This window comes from Megascapheus bottae, chromosome 6 (genome assembly GCF_031878675.1).
Source record: "Megascapheus bottae isolate mThoBot1 chromosome 6, mThoBot2.hap1, whole genome shotgun sequence".
NCBI lineage: Eukaryota > Metazoa > Chordata > Mammalia > Rodentia > Geomyidae > Megascapheus > Megascapheus bottae.
Genome location: NC_143514.1, coordinates 50,008,934 through 50,026,907, shown reverse-complemented (window position 1 = coordinate 50,026,907; position 17,974 = coordinate 50,008,934). Strand labels below are relative to the sequence as shown.

Sequence of the window (17,974 nt, the reverse complement as noted above, 5' to 3'; positions counted from 1 at the left end):
ATAAGTATTTCATAAAGTGCTTGTGTTGAACCTATCATTCCATCCAGCCTTATTTCTTGCTAAGTCTGCTTGAGTCTTTTATTCCAGTTATGAACTACGGGTGGCTCATTACAGTCCCCTTGTTGATTCATGCCTGTCTCCTCTGCCAGAAGCGACCTGGATATTCCTTCTAAAGGTCATTTCTATGATGTCATTCCTTATCTCCTTTCCACCCCTACAATACTCTAAATGGATTCTTTTGCTTTTTTAATATCCATTTCCTCTGAACTTTGAAAGGACAGGAAACATGGAGTGATCTTCATGTCTTCATGGCACGTGGCTGGCATCTAGAATATGCTTTGGGGATGAACAACCGTGGTCACATAGAGAGAAGTGGAGGAACTGGCAATGCTTTCTGCCATCCATTTCTATTCCATCTCATTCCCTTTGCCAGCTGACATCACAGATTACTTTAGTCTGTTTTGTATTATAGACACACTTTCAAGAATAAAGTTTTTGTTTCCCTTGTTCCTGGAAAGGCCTTATCCTGGTAAATTTACTGGAAAGAACCACAGGATAAGAAGTCAATTTGATACCCTGTTCAGGCAGCCCAAAGTCATCTCTAAACTGGAGAAGGAAGAGGCCTGGGCTAGCTGATAACCTTTCTGCCCTCTTGGCATTCTCTCAGCTCCCTTCCAGCTCACCCAGCTCACTACTTCTATAATCTGTTGTTGGCTGTAGATACATATACACAGGTAGCAAAATGGAACAGAAATGGAAGTATATCAAAATAAGGCTCAAAGTGCCTCCCGGAATAGGAGGAAGGTAGATCTGAATCCTTAGATTTTCTGACTTATTGCTATACAGAGCACAGTCCAGTTTGTTTCTTGTAGGTTACCCTTTTGGATCCTTCTTTCAAAGTGTAGTTGTAGTATATTCAGGAAACCTAGCTGTCTCTGAGAAAGTTACGGATTTCATCTTCATTTTGGAACTTGTGACGCAGTCATCTTACTGCTTTTCTCTCCTGATCTTACTGTTTTTTTTTTTTTTTCTCTCTCTCTGAGATGACAGAGAACTGACTCAAAACTTAGAAACTATACACTGGCCAGTTTATCTAATACTCCAGGAAATTCAATTTCTTTGGAGGCAGAGTTGTATATATTTGTTTTTCACTTTGATAATTTTTCTTCAGTCCAACATAATTTTAGTTTGCATACTTGGAAGAATAGTAGGCTGTCCAAGACAACTGCATTTCCCCTCAGTGGCTGTGTCGGGATACCAGCACATGCATGCCTGGATTCCGAAGCATAGTTGTTTTCTTAGAGGTTAGGAGACCATGAGTGACACAGGTCCTAGGATCAGCATGAAAGAACACCAGCTAAACTGCCTGAGAAATGCACAGGGTGTCAAAGCTGGTATAAGAGCCAAGCTTCACTGATGGAGATGCAGGCGGATGGAAGTAGAGAGACATTTGCCTGAGGGTGTCAAAGCTTCACTATGTGAAGGTTAGCTATATGTCCCCTGTTTCTACAGAAGCCAGACACTTGCATGTCGTGCTTAACCCTAGTCTCCAGGAGGAGTGAAGCGGCAGAACAGCAGAGCTTAACAGCATAATGGGACAAGAAAACCTCCAGAGATTGAATTCCTTCTGGGACCGTGTGATTATTTCCCCTGGTGGTCTCCACAAAATAATACTTCCCTCCAGAGTTCCCCCCTGCAAAGGCCCAGGAAAAACATAAAAGGTGTCCATAATGAAAAAAGAAATCTATGCATATACCCAGAATTTTTCCTTTTATTTACAAAGCTGTAAACCAAATCCCTGTGTGAACACATGTATCTAAAATGCTCTAATATTGCATATGCCATTTCCCCTCCAACAGAACTTAGTGTTCGACCACTTAGCCATATCTATATGAACACACGATGGCAAGAAATCCAGTTATTATTTTAAAATGTTTCCTAAAGGAATGGAGGAGTGTGCAGGAAGGGAGAAAGGGGGTATTAAAAAAACAAAAACAGAAACACTTTATTCCACTCTCGGTATCACCTACAGATGTCTTAGAGGTCAAGTGCCTAAGCTAGTCCCTGTAGTACACTTGGGCTGTTCTGGTAATGTCTCCACTTAGCTCTGAAGTAAGAATGGTAGCTTTCAGCCTGATTCAATCCCAGAGTCCTAAAAGGAAGCTGAAGGTACTACTTAAGGAGTGAACCTCAAAACAGACTTGCTGAGGTTTACCCGTGCTGCCTTGGACTCATGGGAGTTTCTGGCTCTGTGTATCTCTACCCTGACCTTAGCCACAGACAAGGGAGTCTGGGTGGAAGTCTTGGCAGCCACAGGTGAGCTGAAAGGCTTGTGCTGGCTTCTGTAGTGTGCGTGTGTGGGGAGTCTCAGGAAAAGCCAGAGGTAAAAAGATCCGCCTCTTCAATTACACATCATGGTATCTGTTTTCTAAGCCATATCTCCACAGGCTTCTTTGAAAGTTAGATACCCATTTGTAGATGGTTTTAAAATAAATTTCTCTTCATATATTTGAATAGCCATGGTGTGCCTCTTTTCTACAGATTGTTCTCTCTCATATACATACGCACATAAACACATACACAGTCTGTGTGTTGGACCAGTCATACCAAAAATAAATACTCTCACTTCTCTAAATTATTTATAGAACTAATCTTATTCTTGAAATATGTTAATAAATAATCTAAATGGGGGAGGGAGTTGAAGTGGGCTTTCTTTTTATACTTATGTTGATGGATAGCCACAAAGCATAATTAATTTATTTACAAAAAACACCCCAAACCTCCCAACCTAAAAAAGTCCCCCCCAAATCAAACATCCTCTGCAAATATAGTATTTAAATGAGTAAGGTACTGTACCATCGGCCCGTTTGGTTATGTACATCATGTTAGTCGCTCAGCAGTAGCCATTCCATGAATTCCTCATGGGTAGTGCAACCAGTTATAAAAGTGTATAAAACATTATACATATAAAAACTCTCACATCCTTTGGATGTTTGCAGTTCATCATAACTTTGTGGTTACCTTTCCGCAACATAAATTTAAAAAAGTCATACACACACACTCTTACACAGACTCATACATAGGAAGCCATTCATCCAGTCATACACCATCCAGAGAGAGCAGTGCATGGGACTGAGTTCCATGAGGCACGAAGCAGAGGGTCCCATCCTCAGGGCAGTCCATCATCTTCCAGACTTAATGCCACTCGCTGGGGAGACAGATCAAAGAAATCATCATTAGAGCCACAGGAGGTACTGGTTTGGGATATCAACAAGGTATTAGACGTACAATAACAAGTACTAGCTCAATAATCTGCAAACTATGCCAAATGACAAGATTTATCATACTTATTTTACAGATGAGAAAACTAAGATTCCATGGGCTTCTGTGATGCTTGCTCTGGATCACAAAGCAAGTGGCAGAACTAAAGTTTGATGGCAGGTCTGTGTAAATCCAAAGCTGTAGCTTTTTTTCATCCTTCTGTTCTATCCCTTGTAAAGGAGACCAGTAGACAGCGGAACTTTAGTAGGTAAGCTCTGTCAAATGTTAACTCCTAGGCTATTACTGATCTGTTTGTAGGATATCAATTAGGTGGGTACAATGCTGCACTCTTCTAAACAAATATGATCGGAAGGCAATGGGAGTCAACTGAGTTCAGCCCCTCTCTCACTCTATCCCGACTTATACCAACTTCAGCCTGCTGACTTCATCTTCCTTCTGCCACAAATGGCTGGCCTCTTGATGGGGAGCCCACTAACCCCAAAGCCAGTCTAGTCTCTTGGGGAGAGCGTATTTAAAGTTTTTCCTATATTGATGTTTCTTTATATCTTTCTTATGGTCCTTGATTCTATCTTTGACTTAAGGGGAAGTCTATACAGGAAACCCTTTGAATTCCATTTCCTTCATTTTGTTTTCTTTTCCCAGTATACATTTAGCTTTATCTTAATTGATACAATTTTGTTTTGTGCTCTTTCATTTCCTAGATCTCATCCTGTGGAGAGATCCTTAGTTTCACTGTCATTTTTCAAAGCTCTAGAAATTTGGGCTCATCACTTCACTCCCTTGAGCCTTAGTTTCATCATCTGTCAAATGGGACAAGAACCTATCTCAGAGGGTGGATAGGAAACCAAACAAAATAATGCATGCCAAATGTTTAATATGGTCCCTAACACACATGGGGTCTGGAGTGTCCTAGGCTATCTTGACCAGCTTATACTAAGTATTTTTCCTGTGTTAGTATGCATTTTACAAATGATTTTTAAAAAATAAAGGAACTCCATTGCTTTTCAGGTCATCTTTGGGATTTCTGTAGGTTCTCATGAATCCATCACCACATTCCACCAGCACAGTACTGGAGACTGTTTTATTCTCATCAAGCCACCCTCCCACTCTCTTCCAAGACAGATCTACAGGCCAAAGACAGAGCCAGACAGTGGTAGCAAAGGACAGAGGAGAGGACAGGTGGTGAAGAATACTGATTTCCAGGCTATTTACTTCATAACATAGTGGAAAGAACACGAGCCTCTCTATACCTGCAGATGCAAGTTTGAATCCTGGGTCTACCACTTCCTGGCCATGATCTTAGGTTACTCAATTTCTCTAAGTCTTGGTTCTCTCACCTACAAATGGAACTAATAATATTAACTGTATATAAAGTAGTTGTAAAAGATTAAATAAGAAAACATGTGAAACACCGAGAATAGTGTCTCACACATAGTAGGGCCTCATTCTATGACTCTTACTCTACAGCCCTCAGAGGTGTACTTCTCAGGCTTTAGACTCTTCAGGAGTAACTCTCCAGGTCATTTCCTTCTTGAAGCAGTAACACTTTACAAGGACAGATTGCTTTGTAATTTACAGTGTTCTCTCTTACACGTGCTTTCTCACTTAAACTTTCTAAGCTCAGAAGGCAGACGGAATGGGGTCATTCTCTTATTACAAATAAAAGTAGAGAGAAGTGACCAGGTGACAGAAGTGCTGAATGGTGGAACTGCCAAGTCACCTCACTCCAAGCTCAATGCTGTACGCCTGGACTGGCTGAGGTTAAAGAACCTCAAGGCCACGTGCTGATCCTCTTCCACCTGCTCAACTCTATTTCCCTTGTCTTCCCTTTATGAGCAATTCACTTCATCAGCAGTTCTGTCTGCCCCATACTGGAGCTTTTCTCCACAAGCCATTTCCTTGGTCTGTAACTAACCCATGTTTATCTGTCCCCACACCCAGCTTACAGTCTTCAAAAACAAGTCAGCCTTCTAGGATTGGCCACACCTGACGAGGTTTAGGCCTCACTCACCAGCCCATCTGGCTCAGAGTGGCACTGCCCTACCTTGCACTTGACGACAGGCAGCTCGGAAAGAGGGTTCTTCGGGAGCGGGTGCAGCTGTGACCTTGGTTCCCCCGGCAAGACAAAAAGCTCCTTGAGGGCAGGGGCTGGGTCTTCCAGTTCTCTGGTCTCCCCAACACAGGGCTCTGCCCACAGTGGGCGATCAAAGCTGCTGATTGCCTGACAGGGGGATGGACTGGATGACCCGAGGTCACACTCAGCCCCCTGACTCTGCTACATAACAAGGACACCAGTCAGCTACTTTGTAGTCTTTGCTCCCCCAACAGGCTGTGTTCCTTGTGTCTGTCTCTAAGCCTTTGCACATGCTTCTTTCTGGAATGCCATTTTCCTCCTCCTCTACCTGGAAAATTGCTTCTAATCTTTCAAAGACACAGTTCCACTTGTTGCTTCCTTGGTGAGGCATTCCTTGTCCAATAATCCAGGCAGAATTAATAGCTCCCTTGTTGATGTTTCCATAGCACACCATTTAGTCAACAAATATTTGTTAGAAGCTGGCTATGCTGTGCTGTGCACCAGGAAAACAGACCAATCACATCAGATTTTGCCTTCAAGGACCTCATGGTCTAGTGGGGAGAGTACTAAGTAATAAGTGCACTGTGGAGGGACAGGGGCTGGGAAGAAGAGGCACAGGGGACTATGGGAGAACCATACAAGTGGAAAGGCTTCCTAGAAGAAGAAAATCCTAAGCTTCCACCATGGCACTTAGCCCATAGTGGTACAAAGTGTGTGTTAGTATCTTGAACTTTCCTACCAGCTTTTTGGGGGGAGCAAGTGTATTCCTTGATAACTTCTGAACACTTGATATCTAATGTGGTGCTAGGCATATAACTCATACAGTGTTAGTGGAAATGAATACATTCAAGTTAAATGGTCTTAAGTATTCTTTCAAGCCAAAGGTTCTGAAAATCACTCAGCAGAGAGACATGTGGCTTCTTTACTGCTAGAGAGAGGTTCCACGTACAAGGTATCCTGCTATTGTGCTACTCTAACTATCTGTCTCAGCCTCTATGTGGTCCCTAGGGCCCAGTAGGATCTTGGTAAGGCTGAAGGGAGGGTAAAGGGAGGAAACGAGGGAGGGAGGGAGGGAGGGAGGGAGGGAGAAAGGGAGGGAGGGAGGGAGGGAGGAAGGGAAGGAGGAAGGGAGGGAGGGAGGGAGGGAGGGAGGGAGGGAGGAAGGAAGGAAGGAAGGAAGGAAGGAAGGAAGGAAGGAAGGAAGGAAGGAAGGAAGGACAGAAGGGAAGATTTCTCTCAGTAAGAAGTACTTACTGCCGGATAGACATGGCCAATTTGAGTGGTCCTCCCTATATGGAGCTCATCTTCATCTTCCTCTTCTGTTGTTTTCCTGTACACTGGGTTGTCAAAATTCATGCTCTTGGTGTTCTTCCGCTTCCAGTTTCTCCAAATCAGGTAGCCACTCATGCACAGCAAGGCTATTACCGCTGGAGGAAGGGACAGTTACTCTGGACATGCACAGGTCTCTGGACCATCGTTCACCCATCACTGCAGATCTTACCACCTCTCTAACTCGGCTGCCCTTTGCTCCTCAGGCACTGATCTGTACATTCCCTTTCTGCTGCGTGGAAGGCCTCCTCTCATCTCTTTCCATTAACTACTCATCCTTTGAGATCGAGCCTAAATGTGAAGTCTTCCTCCACTGTTCTAAGCAGAGTCTTCTGCTCCCTCATGTGTGCTCCCAGGCCTCAGTACTTTTCATATCTGTATTCCCAATCAGACTGAGCCTTTGAAGGCAGGGACTATGCTTGCTTATCTTTGTATTGAATACTTAGCACATTCAGTGACACATGAATGAATTCCTTCTCTCTACCTTTGTCCTAAGGTGGCTGCTTCTGTGGTCTCTAAAAAAAATCCATGCTTTTCTCATGTTGGTATGGGATGTATTTCTTACTAAAGCTGGGGCTCTGTCCAAAGAGAATTACTTCCATAAGGGTAAGGGGGTACAGAAGGACAATATGGGCTTTGGGTTAGAATAAGGGACTATATTAACAAGTAAAAAAGGGACTCTTTTCAACAGAGCCAGGGAAAAATGAGGCAAGTAGTTTTGCAGTTAACAAGCAATCACTCTGAGCATTTTAATGGAGGCTGGGTGATCACTTTCTAGGATTCTGTACAAGGGGTCCCATTTGAGAAAAATGACAGTAATTAAAGAGAGAAATGAGGAAGGACATCCTCATCACTGTTTTTACTTATTATTGTTCTGAAGATTGAGCTAGATGCAGTAAGAATAGGTTTAAAACAATTGAAAATTGAAAGGCCTACGTATGAAAAAGGAAGTCTGTTATATTAACATGTTTATATGTTTAGGAGATCTTAAGAGAAATAGGTTAAAAAAACTAATTTTAGGGGTATCAATGTACCCATTACCTAACAAATGTAAGTGTAACCCCTCTATACATCACCCTGACAATAAAAGAAAAAAGTAGGGAAGAATTTTAGCTCATTAAGAATCAACATAAAGCTGGGTATTATAAGACATGGCTATAACTTCAGAACTTGGGAAGCAGAGGCAGGAGGATTGTGAATTAAGGACAACTTAGCCTTATAAAGCCAGTCCCAAGTCAACTTTGGTTATGAGACCTTGTCTCCTTCCTTGATTAAAAAAAAAAAATCAACATAAAAATAGTCAGCACAGGGCTGGGAGTTTGGCCTAGTGGTAGAGTGCTTGCCTAGCATGCACGAAGACCAGGGTTCGATTCTTCGGTACCACATACATAGAAAAAAGCTGAAAGTGGTGCTGAGGCTCAAGTGGTAGAGCTCTAGCTTTGAGAAAGTCCAAGGATGGTTTGTAGGCCCTGGGCTCAAGTCCAGGACTAGCAAAAAAAAAAAAAAAAGTCAGCAATAACCTATTAGAAATATAATGGATGATTGGGAATGTGGCTTAGTGGTAGAGTACTTGCCTAGCATACATGAAGCCCTGGGTTTGATTCCTCAGTACCACATAAACAGAAAAAACTGGAAGTGGCACTTGTGGCTCAAGTGGTAGAGTGCTAACCTTGAGCAAAAGAAGTTCTGGGACAATGCCCTGAGTGCAAGCCCCAGGACTGGCAAAAAAAAAAAAAAGTAAAAATGTAGCAGAGCAATAGCCCAATAAGAAAAGTATAAACTACCTGGGATGAGCTACAAAGAAATGTACAAGTCTAATGTACTCTATAAACCACTAAAGGATATAAAGATTATAATAGAAAAATGCTATGTTCCTGGATTAAAAAAATGCAATTTGTAAAATGTAAATTCTTTCCACATCCAAAAAAATTTAATGAAAATGGAAAAAGATTCCATCATCGTTTTGATAGAAATGACACAATTAGTAGAGTTTAATAGCTGAGAAAATGTGAGCTACTAGTCTACAGGAATAGACAGACATTGGTGGAGAAAACAGCATATTATTTATAAGTCTGTCATCTATAATAAGGGTGATAATTCAAATGAGAAGGAAAGAATAGTGTTCTATATACCATACACAGGTATGTAGAAGAAACAATTTAATATTTACCTCATACTATTCTGGAAAATAAATTCCAAAGGAAATACCTAAATACTAAAAATGACTCAAACCATAAGAAAGTATCAGGAGATATTTTAATAATTCAGGGTGAGACAAGCCTTCCTAAGCAAAAAGCAAAATCTAGGATCCATGAAACAAAAGATAAACAGATTTAATACTTAAAAAAAATTAAAATTTATGCATGGCAAAAGATACTATGAACAAATTGAAAGCTCAAGTGTCAGACAAGAAGAAAATACTTATCACATATTATAAAGGTTTTAATATTCACTGTGCATAAATATTTCTACAAAATAAGATAACAATAGAAAAAAGGAGACTGACTAGGCAATTCATAAAGGATGGAATGTAATAAATGGCCAATAAGCATATGAAAAGATATTCTACCTTCAGGGGAATAGTTCTCATCTCATGCCTCCCTCCCCCATTGGCAGAAATTAAATTTAAAATGCTGACTAGCTCAGGGTGAGTTGTATCAGTAACACAGTGCCCACATGCCTCTTAGGGCACAGGATGGCAGGAACAGGGTTCGTTTGTCTTGGACTATGGGCAAAGCCAAATGTAGAATGACAGTTTCATCACCATCTTTTCTGGTGAAGCCAGTCAAGGTCAATTCAAATACCACTACCACCATATAGAAGATTCCCAAGAAAAAGACCACGCCTTTAATCTTAAGGCACTCATTGGAAAGTAAGGGAGATAACAATCCTAGTTCAAAGACAGCAGGTGCCAAGAGGCCATGTTGAACGTGGGGGCTGGGACCCTGTGGTTCTCCCCATCTCCTCCCATGCCATTTCTTAGTCCTGGCTTTGTTCTTTCTGTCTCCACAGCCCTGACTGCTCTCAGTCCTTCTTTATGGGGCTGGCTCAGTGCAAGCGCCAACATGGTGCTGGGAAACCTTGCCTGTCCTCTTCTTTTCTCAGTCTAAGTGCTTCCTCGGCATCTCCCCTAAGTTCAGCGTGCACAATTTACTCTTAGGTCTTACCTTGTCATAATTAACTTATCTGTGTGTCTTCAACAAGACTAAACCTTGACATTATACTTTAGCCACCTCCCCTCCCCTTTGATATATAGTAGCTGCTTATTAAATGCTTGCTGAAAACGAAACAGAAAGAAAACAAAGACAGTATGACCTATTGAGGAGTGGCAAGTAGCTCTCTTTTTGTGTGACAGCTCAAAAAACCAAGTTAAACTAGGTGCTGGAAGTGACAAGTCAGTGTGGCACCTTCTCTGTCTTTCTCTCACCCTGGGTGGGGGCTCCTGATGATGTGTCTGGACTCACCTATGGGCACGATGATCCCGATGACAGCAGCAGTGACTGTTGAGCCCATCTTGTCACCTTCATTCCCATCTGCAAAACATTATTCACAGAATAATGCTTTATCATTGTGACTTCAAGCCCTCATAGGCCTCAGGCAGTTAGAACTACCCAACTGTTTCTTGTCCACACACTGATTGTCCTAGGGCTGGGGTGCGGCTCAAGTCATAGAGAGCTTGCCTAGCATGCTTGAAGGAATGAGTTCAAGCTCCAGTACTGCAGAAAAGAAGTTAAAATGGTAGCCATAGCTAAATGCTTCCCAAATTCCACAAACATTCCGGGAAGGCGAACAGGACAGTGGTTATTTCCATTTTACTGAAGGGAAACTTGAACCCAGGACTGACGACCCTTCCACAGCATGATGGTGGTAGGAAGCTGGGCTATGCAAGGCAGTGAGCATTAGTGATCTTGTCTCAAGATCTAACAAGGATAAAGATTAAATGAAATAGTTTGTATAAAATGCATAAGCATACTGTACTAATAATAGTACAGTGTCTGGTACAGTCTTACCTAATTCAAGGGGGTAGTGAATGAGATAGGAGTTGTAGCAAGGCCTAAATATAAAAAAAAGGTGGCTCATGCCTGTAATCCTAGCAGCCAAGAGCTGAGGCAATAGGACCATGAGTTGCTGGATCAGTCTGATCTACATGAGAACCTGTCTCAAAAAAACAAAAAGCGCATTCTGGACTGAAAAGTGCTTGGAATATACATATACATATTATATGTAATGTATATATAATAATGCATATATAATATAAATGTACATTATAAATACATTATATGATGTTCTCTGAGCCTGAGCTCCGACACTGAGCTTCTTTTGCTCAAGGCTAGCACTCTACTACTTGAGTCACAGCACTATTTCTGGGTTTTTCTGAGTAGCTTATTGGAGATGAGTCTCATGGACTTTCCTTTCTGGCTGGCTTCACATCACCATCCTCAAATCTCAGTCTCCTAAGCAGCTAGGATTATAGGCATGAGCCACCTTTGCCTGGCTGTATTTTTTTTTTTTTTTTTTGGTGCCAGTCCGGGGGCTTGAACTCAGGGGCCTGGGAGCTGTCCTTTAGCTTTTTTTTTTCCCACTGAAGGCTGGCACTCTTATCACTTGAGTTATACTCAAGTGAAGTTGTACTCCACTTCTAGATTTTTGCCAGTTAACTGGAGATAAGTCTGCCTGAGCTGGCTTCAAACCATGATCCTCAGACCTCAGCCTCTTGAGTAACTAGGTTTACAGGAAGGAGCCACTGACTCCTGGTTTGCACTGTATTTTTTAAAAGTATGCAGTGCCTTATTCCTCACTCTTCTAGCCACTTTCCTCTAACATTTGCAGCGCACTTTGCAGTTAAAAAAGCATTTTCCTCTTGGGTTCTTATAACAACCCTTTGAAGTGTGAAGAGGAACTATTAGCCACATTTGCTCCAAGAGAGATGGCTGCTCGTGGGCAGAGACCACAACGCCATTACCGTGTCTGCCTCATGGGAATCCAACTCTTCCTGGAGGAGAGAGCAGGGTGTTTACAAAGCTGGCTGTGGAAGTGCTGCTGGCCTCTCATTCTGGTATTAAATCTACAGCATAGCAGGGTAGAGTGGTGCATGTTTATCATCTAAGCTATTCCAGAAGCAGGGGCAGGGCCATCTCAAGTTTAGGTCAACCTGGGTAAAGGTAGCAATACCTTATCTGAAACATAAAGTAAAGGCAAAAGGGCTTGGGGAAGGGGTGTAGTTCAAGTGGTAGAGTATTTGCTTAGCTTGCTCAAGGCTAGGGTTTAATCACCAGTGTGTGTCTGTGGGGGGGGGGGGCAATTTCCAAAGGGGCAGTAACAGCTAGGTAAGGCCTGCAGGGAGAGGCTTTCTGTAGCTGTTTCTGCAAACAACAGGGTGAGTACTCTACTCTTGAGAATCCAGCTTCTGCTGGCAAAAGAGACTCAGTCAGAAAGGAGTCACCAAGTTGTTTGGTTTCTGCACCATTCAGGTAAAGAGAAAGAAAGAAGGCAGTTTATCCTTTTAAATAAATGCCCTATGACAGAAAACTCAATTAAAAAAGTATCTGCCGGTTAATGAGATAGAACAGTTCTGGCAGTGACAATTGCTGCTTCCAATGATTTAGTAAGTGGTGGACTTAATTATTTTTATCCCAGGGTTTGAAAACAAGCAGGAGCAGACCATAATTATTTATGTGATCATCTGGGCAGCTTGCTGAGGCTGCTGGGAACTGAGACTAGAGCTTTTCAGATCTGAGGGACACCCCGTCCTGCACATGTCAGTCATTCAAAAACAGGCATTTACCCAGGCAGTAGAGGCTGTGTGTGTAAGCACTTTCATTCCCACTGGCCCCCTCAACAATCATGTGAAACAAGGGACGTTCTTTGTAGGATAAGAAACTGAGGCTTCTCCGCACCTTCATCCTGGCCCCCACATGCTCGCCCATCCTTTTATACCATGCAAGAATATAGAGCTTGGGCTGGGATGTAGCTCAGTGGCAAAGCGCTTGCCTAGGAAGTGCAACGTCCTGGGTTCGATCCCCAGTTCCAAAAAAGAAAAGACAAAAAAAAAAAAAAAGAATGAATATAGAGCTCATTTCCTTACAGTGCTGGGAGTGATTGCTGGTTGCCGGGCTTGGGGTTGACAGGTGGATGCTGGGAGCTCTGGGACCACTAACTGAGCTGGGCCCAGCAGGGGCTGGGTTTGTTGTGCTATGGTTCTGGTAGGAAGGACCATGGCTTGTCGCAGGAGCTCCTGTGGTGACAGGTACTGTCCTTGTAGTAGGGGCAGACGTTGTTGTTGAGGTAGATTGAGGTGCTAGAGAAGAAAGACCGTGAATGTCACTTGTACATTGCTTATTGCTTTAGTGCTTAGACTATTGCCTCTATGAATTACATTGAGGGACTTTCTCCAAGCTTAGTTCAGATGCCACCTCTGTGAAGCTTTTCCTTACCCCCTTGAAGGGCCATAGTCTTGTTTTCAGCTGAATCCTAAGCACTTCACTTTGTTCAATAAAGATGAGCCAGTCATTAAAACAATGCTATACAGCTCAGTGTGAGCGAGATCACGGGAAGACTAGAGGGAGGGGAAATCAAGTAAATCTAGAAGTGCTGTATCCTGATAGCATTCCATTATTAGATTTAAATTCTTTCTCCACATTAAGCAATTGATCCTGGAAATCATAAATGATACAACAGACTTGGCTGTACATCAAGATTAGGAAATAACTAGACTTTGTGTGGTTATTATCTTTTATCTGTAAGTCCCAGTCATATTCCAAGTTGGTGTAGGGTGCTAAATTCTACATGAGATAGATCGACTTAGTCATCTGTGTAATTGAAGCCATAAAGATCAAGAGTTCTTAACTTGAGATTTTCAAGGGATTCCAGAGACTATCCTGAAGGATAAAGTAGAAATGTTATAGTGTGTGTGTGTGTGTGTGTGTGTGTGTGTGTGTGTGTGTGCGCGCGTGTGTATGTGTGTGTGTATTTATTTATTTATTCATTCATTCCCTCCACCCCTGGAAAGCAGATGCAAAAAGGATAAAATCCAAAGGCATCAAGTAGAAAATGAAGATGGAGGAAAACCAGGAACACACAGCATCCCAGAAGCCAAGGGCAGGGTCTGGTGCTGCCAGGATCCACCCCTCCTGGAATCTCTGCTTACTTCGGTAGCACCTCTTCATGTCTGGGCCCAACCACATTGTGTCAGGACAGGCACACGTATACTTGGGAGAGTGGCTGGAGACCTGAGGAGCAGGAAGGCACAGGTACTCACAGCCTCCATTGGGCTGGGCACTCAGCTCGCAGGCATCCGCAGCTAGTAGCAAAGAGAGAAAAGAGGTTAGGGCATCTACAGGACATGCTGCGTATTCTCGCCTCCTGCGAACGAGGCCTTCCCATTTGGCTTGTTCAAAAGACTCTCCCTCCTTTTGGCATCTATCTATCAGCACTCACACTCATTTAATTCTTACAATTCTGAGAGGTGGGTCTTATGTCTCAGACTGACAGATAAGACAGATAAACAGCCCTAGGCTCAGAGAACAAACTTGTCTAAGCTTTACCTTTAGGGATTCTGAAGACAGAAATGAAGTTGAGGCCTATTTGGATGTCAAAAGTCATTTCCTCCCCACCTCCCAATGTTACATGTCATGTCTCATTTAAATCTCTAGGGCTAGAATCAGGATCCAATGGTACCTCCTTCTCCCTTTGTGTTCCCACTTTCACTCTGGCAGCCAATGCCTCAACTACAATTAGACTCAGGATCTCCAAGTGACAGAGAAGGAGAGAGGCTGGCAGCAGATTCCTGGAATCCAGCCCCCACCAACAAGCTGACTTATATACTTTTTCATACTCAGCTTTATGTCACAAAGAGCTTCAGGCAAAAACGATACAGAACACCATAAGGCACACTCTATTTATTCCTAGGGACATTAGTCACAAGAGGAATATGAACAGAGCCTGCCTGTGGCAGAAGAGGACACAGACAGGGGACTGGGGACTGAGGAAGGCTCACCTCTTGGCTGCTTCAGCTCGTGGAAGATGACAATGTCATGTGGGTTATTGAGGTTCTCAGCCAGGATGGAGATTTCCAGGCCATTAAGCCGATTTGCACTGAAAATGGCCTCGTTCTCCAGATCTGTCCAGAATACCTTGTCCTGTGGGGCACAGATGTGGAGGATAGGAGGCCTAGAGCCTGAACTCATGACCTCAGTCTGAGAGCTGAGTGACAAGAACTGCCTATCTTCCCAGAGCTATCCTGTTTACTCCGGTATGTGGCATCAGTTTTTCTGGTCCCTGTCTATCTTAGCGGATTAATGGATGAATCTATGCTTTGATCTGAAGACCACAAGCCTACTCACTAACTCTGAGCTTCCCAGAGCAAGCAGAAGCCCAAGATTGGATCTGAATAGCTATTATCATCACTGGGGTGAGGATTAAAATTGGAGAGGATGTATAAGACACTGAGATCTCCTGCTAGGCCTCTTACAAACTGGGAATAAACACAAGTCCACAGGATTAGTCTATACAAGACTAGACATGCAACTGTAGGCAAACCCACAATTACAGGTACAACCATGCACAGATTCAGACACACAAATCCAAATGCTCATCTACTTACATTTAGGCCTACTTGTCCCTAAGTAAGCCTGTCTGAGTATTGATGCACGTGCTCACAAACACAAGCACATACAGGTATGAACACTGTACACATACAGGTGCACATCCACACTCTGCACATGCCACAGGCATGCTCAAGCACATACACAACACACCTGACTTTTGATGCAAAGAACTAGACTTAGGGGGAGAACTTTACCCACAATTTCAAGCAGTGCTGAGGGAAGCTGCTCCAAGAAAACATTGCCAGTGCCCACCACAAACCTCACTTTCCCTCCCCTTGGTGGCAGAATTCGTTTGGGGGGGATGAGATGGAGTATGTGAGACCATGGTAGGTTCTGGATTCCTCATTCCACAAAAAGAAAGGCTGTTAAGAGTCAGGGCAGCCGGGTGCTGGGGAATCACACCTGTAATCCTAGATACTCAAGAGGCTGAGATCTGAGGATCATGGTTCAAAGCCATCCCGGGCACAGAAATTTGTGAGACTCTCTTTTTTTGGGGGGGTTACTGGGGGGTCATGGGGCTTGAATTTGGCCTGAGCTCTGTCCCTGAGCTCTTCAGCTCAAGGCCACTGTCTAACCCTTGAGCCAAGCCCCACTTCCCATTTTCTAGAGGTTAATTGGAGATAAGAGTCTCTGGTCCTTTTGTGCCTGGGCTGGCTTTGAACCTTGATTCTCAGATCTCAGTCTTCTGAGTAGCTAGGATTACAGGCATGAGCCACCAACATCTGGCTTCCAGGGAGCTTCCTGAGGACTGAGATAGTGTCCACTTCTGTGACCCGAGGATCTAACAAAGACTGACAGGAGTGTGCTGAATGGCATAGCACCTCTCAGGCTATTTGCTCCGGTAAATGGTTCTAAGTAAGGGGATATTTCTTCCTCCCTTCTCTCCTTACTGAGTTTCACCTTCTGTGTATGAGATACAGTGCTGGATGCTGTGGGTAGGAGAAGTGTGTGCAGCAATGCACTAGGAGACACGCTTTGAGAGAGGGCTGTGGAGCAGAGGGCACAGGAAGAGCTGCAGCATCTTACACTGCAAAGCCTCTATGCACTAGCCATTCTCAATTCACATCATTTCACTTCCTTGTTCCTTTGTTCCCATTGGGACACAAGGCTGAGGCAGGCACTCTATTTAAACAAGTCTTCTCTAGGTTTCAGCTTCCCGGTGAGACCAGGTCTCCACTTACAGGACTCACCTCAAACACAGCTATCCCAAAAGGGTGGCTCAAGAAGTCAGGGGAGAAAATCAGCATCTTTCGGTTGCTTCCACTGAAGTCAATGCTCGACAGCTGATGCAGTTTGGAGTCTACCCAGTAGAGGCGCTGGTTCAGCAAATCTTGGGGAGGAAGTGGGAGAAGAGGGATCAGATCTTGAACCTGGACCACAGCCTAGATCTCCACTTCTCTGTACTCGCGTCCAAGGACTAGATTAGACCCAGGCTAGGACAGCAACACTCAGGGGACAAGTTGTTGGTATCACAAGGAGGACCCAGACTCAAACCCCACAGGGCTCCTGAAAGTTGACAGGATCAGGCAAATACCACAGGAAGCTAGCAGGGCTCACCCAAGGTGATTCCATTGGGCCATTCAATGTTGTCTGATACCAGTGTTTGCCGGTCCACACCGTTGAGACCAGACTTCTCTATTTTTGCCTGGTACCCCCAGTCAGACCAATACATGAACCTGAAAGAAAAACCCAATTTGACTTCTTGTTAGGGACATGATTGGAGTGGTCTGAGCCACAAAAGGCTCAATGGCACACTGAATAGTTGAGGACTGTGCTCAGTGAGGACTGGGAGACCTCTGAAATCCTTTGAAATGATCAGTCAATGTAACTCTCAGGTCTACAAGGGCTGGTAAGAGCCCACTGATATCTATCCAAGAGTTGCATTAAACCTCATCTATTCCTTCCTTAATAGTCCCTTTAGTGAACTTTCCTCCAGTTATTTTGGATTGTTTGCAGTGTGCTTCCTGCTGGACCCTGACAGATCCACAGCAGGATCGGGGCTGGAAGAACTATGATTTGAGGGTCTGGGTGTGGCAAGGGGAGCACCAACTCTACACGAGAACAGATAATGATTGGACGAAGTGTGGGTTAACAAGGCTTAGGGGCTCGGTGTCTACCGGGTGCCTACCTGACACATGCTCAAGTAAATGCTACCTGTCGGTTACTTCCTGTGCTTCACGTATCCCCCCCCTCTTCCCTCCAGCCCAAGTGGCAGCCTCAGCTAGCTGGTCTCCCTTGAAGAAGGTTTTCTTCTTCCTGTCTAACAAGTAAGGAAACAGTCAGAGGAAGAAGCTGGTGATGCTGATAAACTCAACGTGATACATAGATGTCATTTCAAGATATTTCCACAGAAGGAGGTAAAGGGCCCTGTTCTGTTTAGAATTCCTAAGCTCCCAAAGTCAGGTGTGTCCTGAGCAAAGCAGTTCAGGTGACGAGGGGCCCAGAGCCTTGGCAATAGGAGTGGGGGATGGAAGAATGCAGATGAGGACAGAAGAGCTGCAGTGACCTTGGTCTTGTTGGCTGTCCTGCAGACCTCCTGAGGTCAATGGAAGATGTTATAGACAGATTTGAGTTGGTGAGGAAAACCCTCCCTCCCACAATGAAACAGACTTCGATGGAAGTAACAACCTGTCCTGTCCCTGCAAACATGTGAGCAGCTGCCACACACCAGTAAGCACCCCCC

General features: G+C 43.8%; 1 protein-coding gene across 10 annotated transcripts in view; it reads right to left on the bottom strand.

The window, feature by feature from the left end:
- Nucleotides 1–1,503: 1,503 nt before the first annotated feature.
- The window catches only part of Lrp8 (LDL receptor related protein 8), a 72,065-nt gene continuing 55,594 nt past the window's right edge, over nucleotides 1,504–17,974 (bottom strand). For 8 of the 10 annotated variants that reach the window (XM_090334803.1, XM_090334800.1, XM_090334802.1 and 5 more), the window contains 9 exons: nucleotides 16,849–16,967; nucleotides 16,482–16,621; nucleotides 14,682–14,823; nucleotides 13,833–13,985; nucleotides 12,771–12,983; nucleotides 10,150–10,218; nucleotides 6,611–6,783; nucleotides 5,327–5,503; nucleotides 1,504–3,208 (listed from right to left, as the gene is read on the bottom strand). In XM_090334803.1, the coding sequence (XP_090190929.1) occupies nucleotides 3,170–3,208; nucleotides 5,327–5,503; nucleotides 6,611–6,783; nucleotides 10,150–10,218; nucleotides 12,771–12,983; nucleotides 13,833–13,985; nucleotides 14,682–14,823; nucleotides 16,482–16,621; nucleotides 16,849–16,967 (1,225 nt within the window). In that variant the 3' untranslated portion in view covers nucleotides 1,504–3,169. The remainder of the gene's footprint in view (nucleotides 3,209–5,326; nucleotides 5,504–6,610; nucleotides 6,784–10,149; nucleotides 10,219–12,770; nucleotides 12,984–13,832; nucleotides 13,986–14,681; nucleotides 14,824–16,481; nucleotides 16,622–16,848; nucleotides 16,968–17,974) is intronic. The other 2 variants (XM_090334806.1, XM_090334809.1) reach the window with 1 other exon arrangement.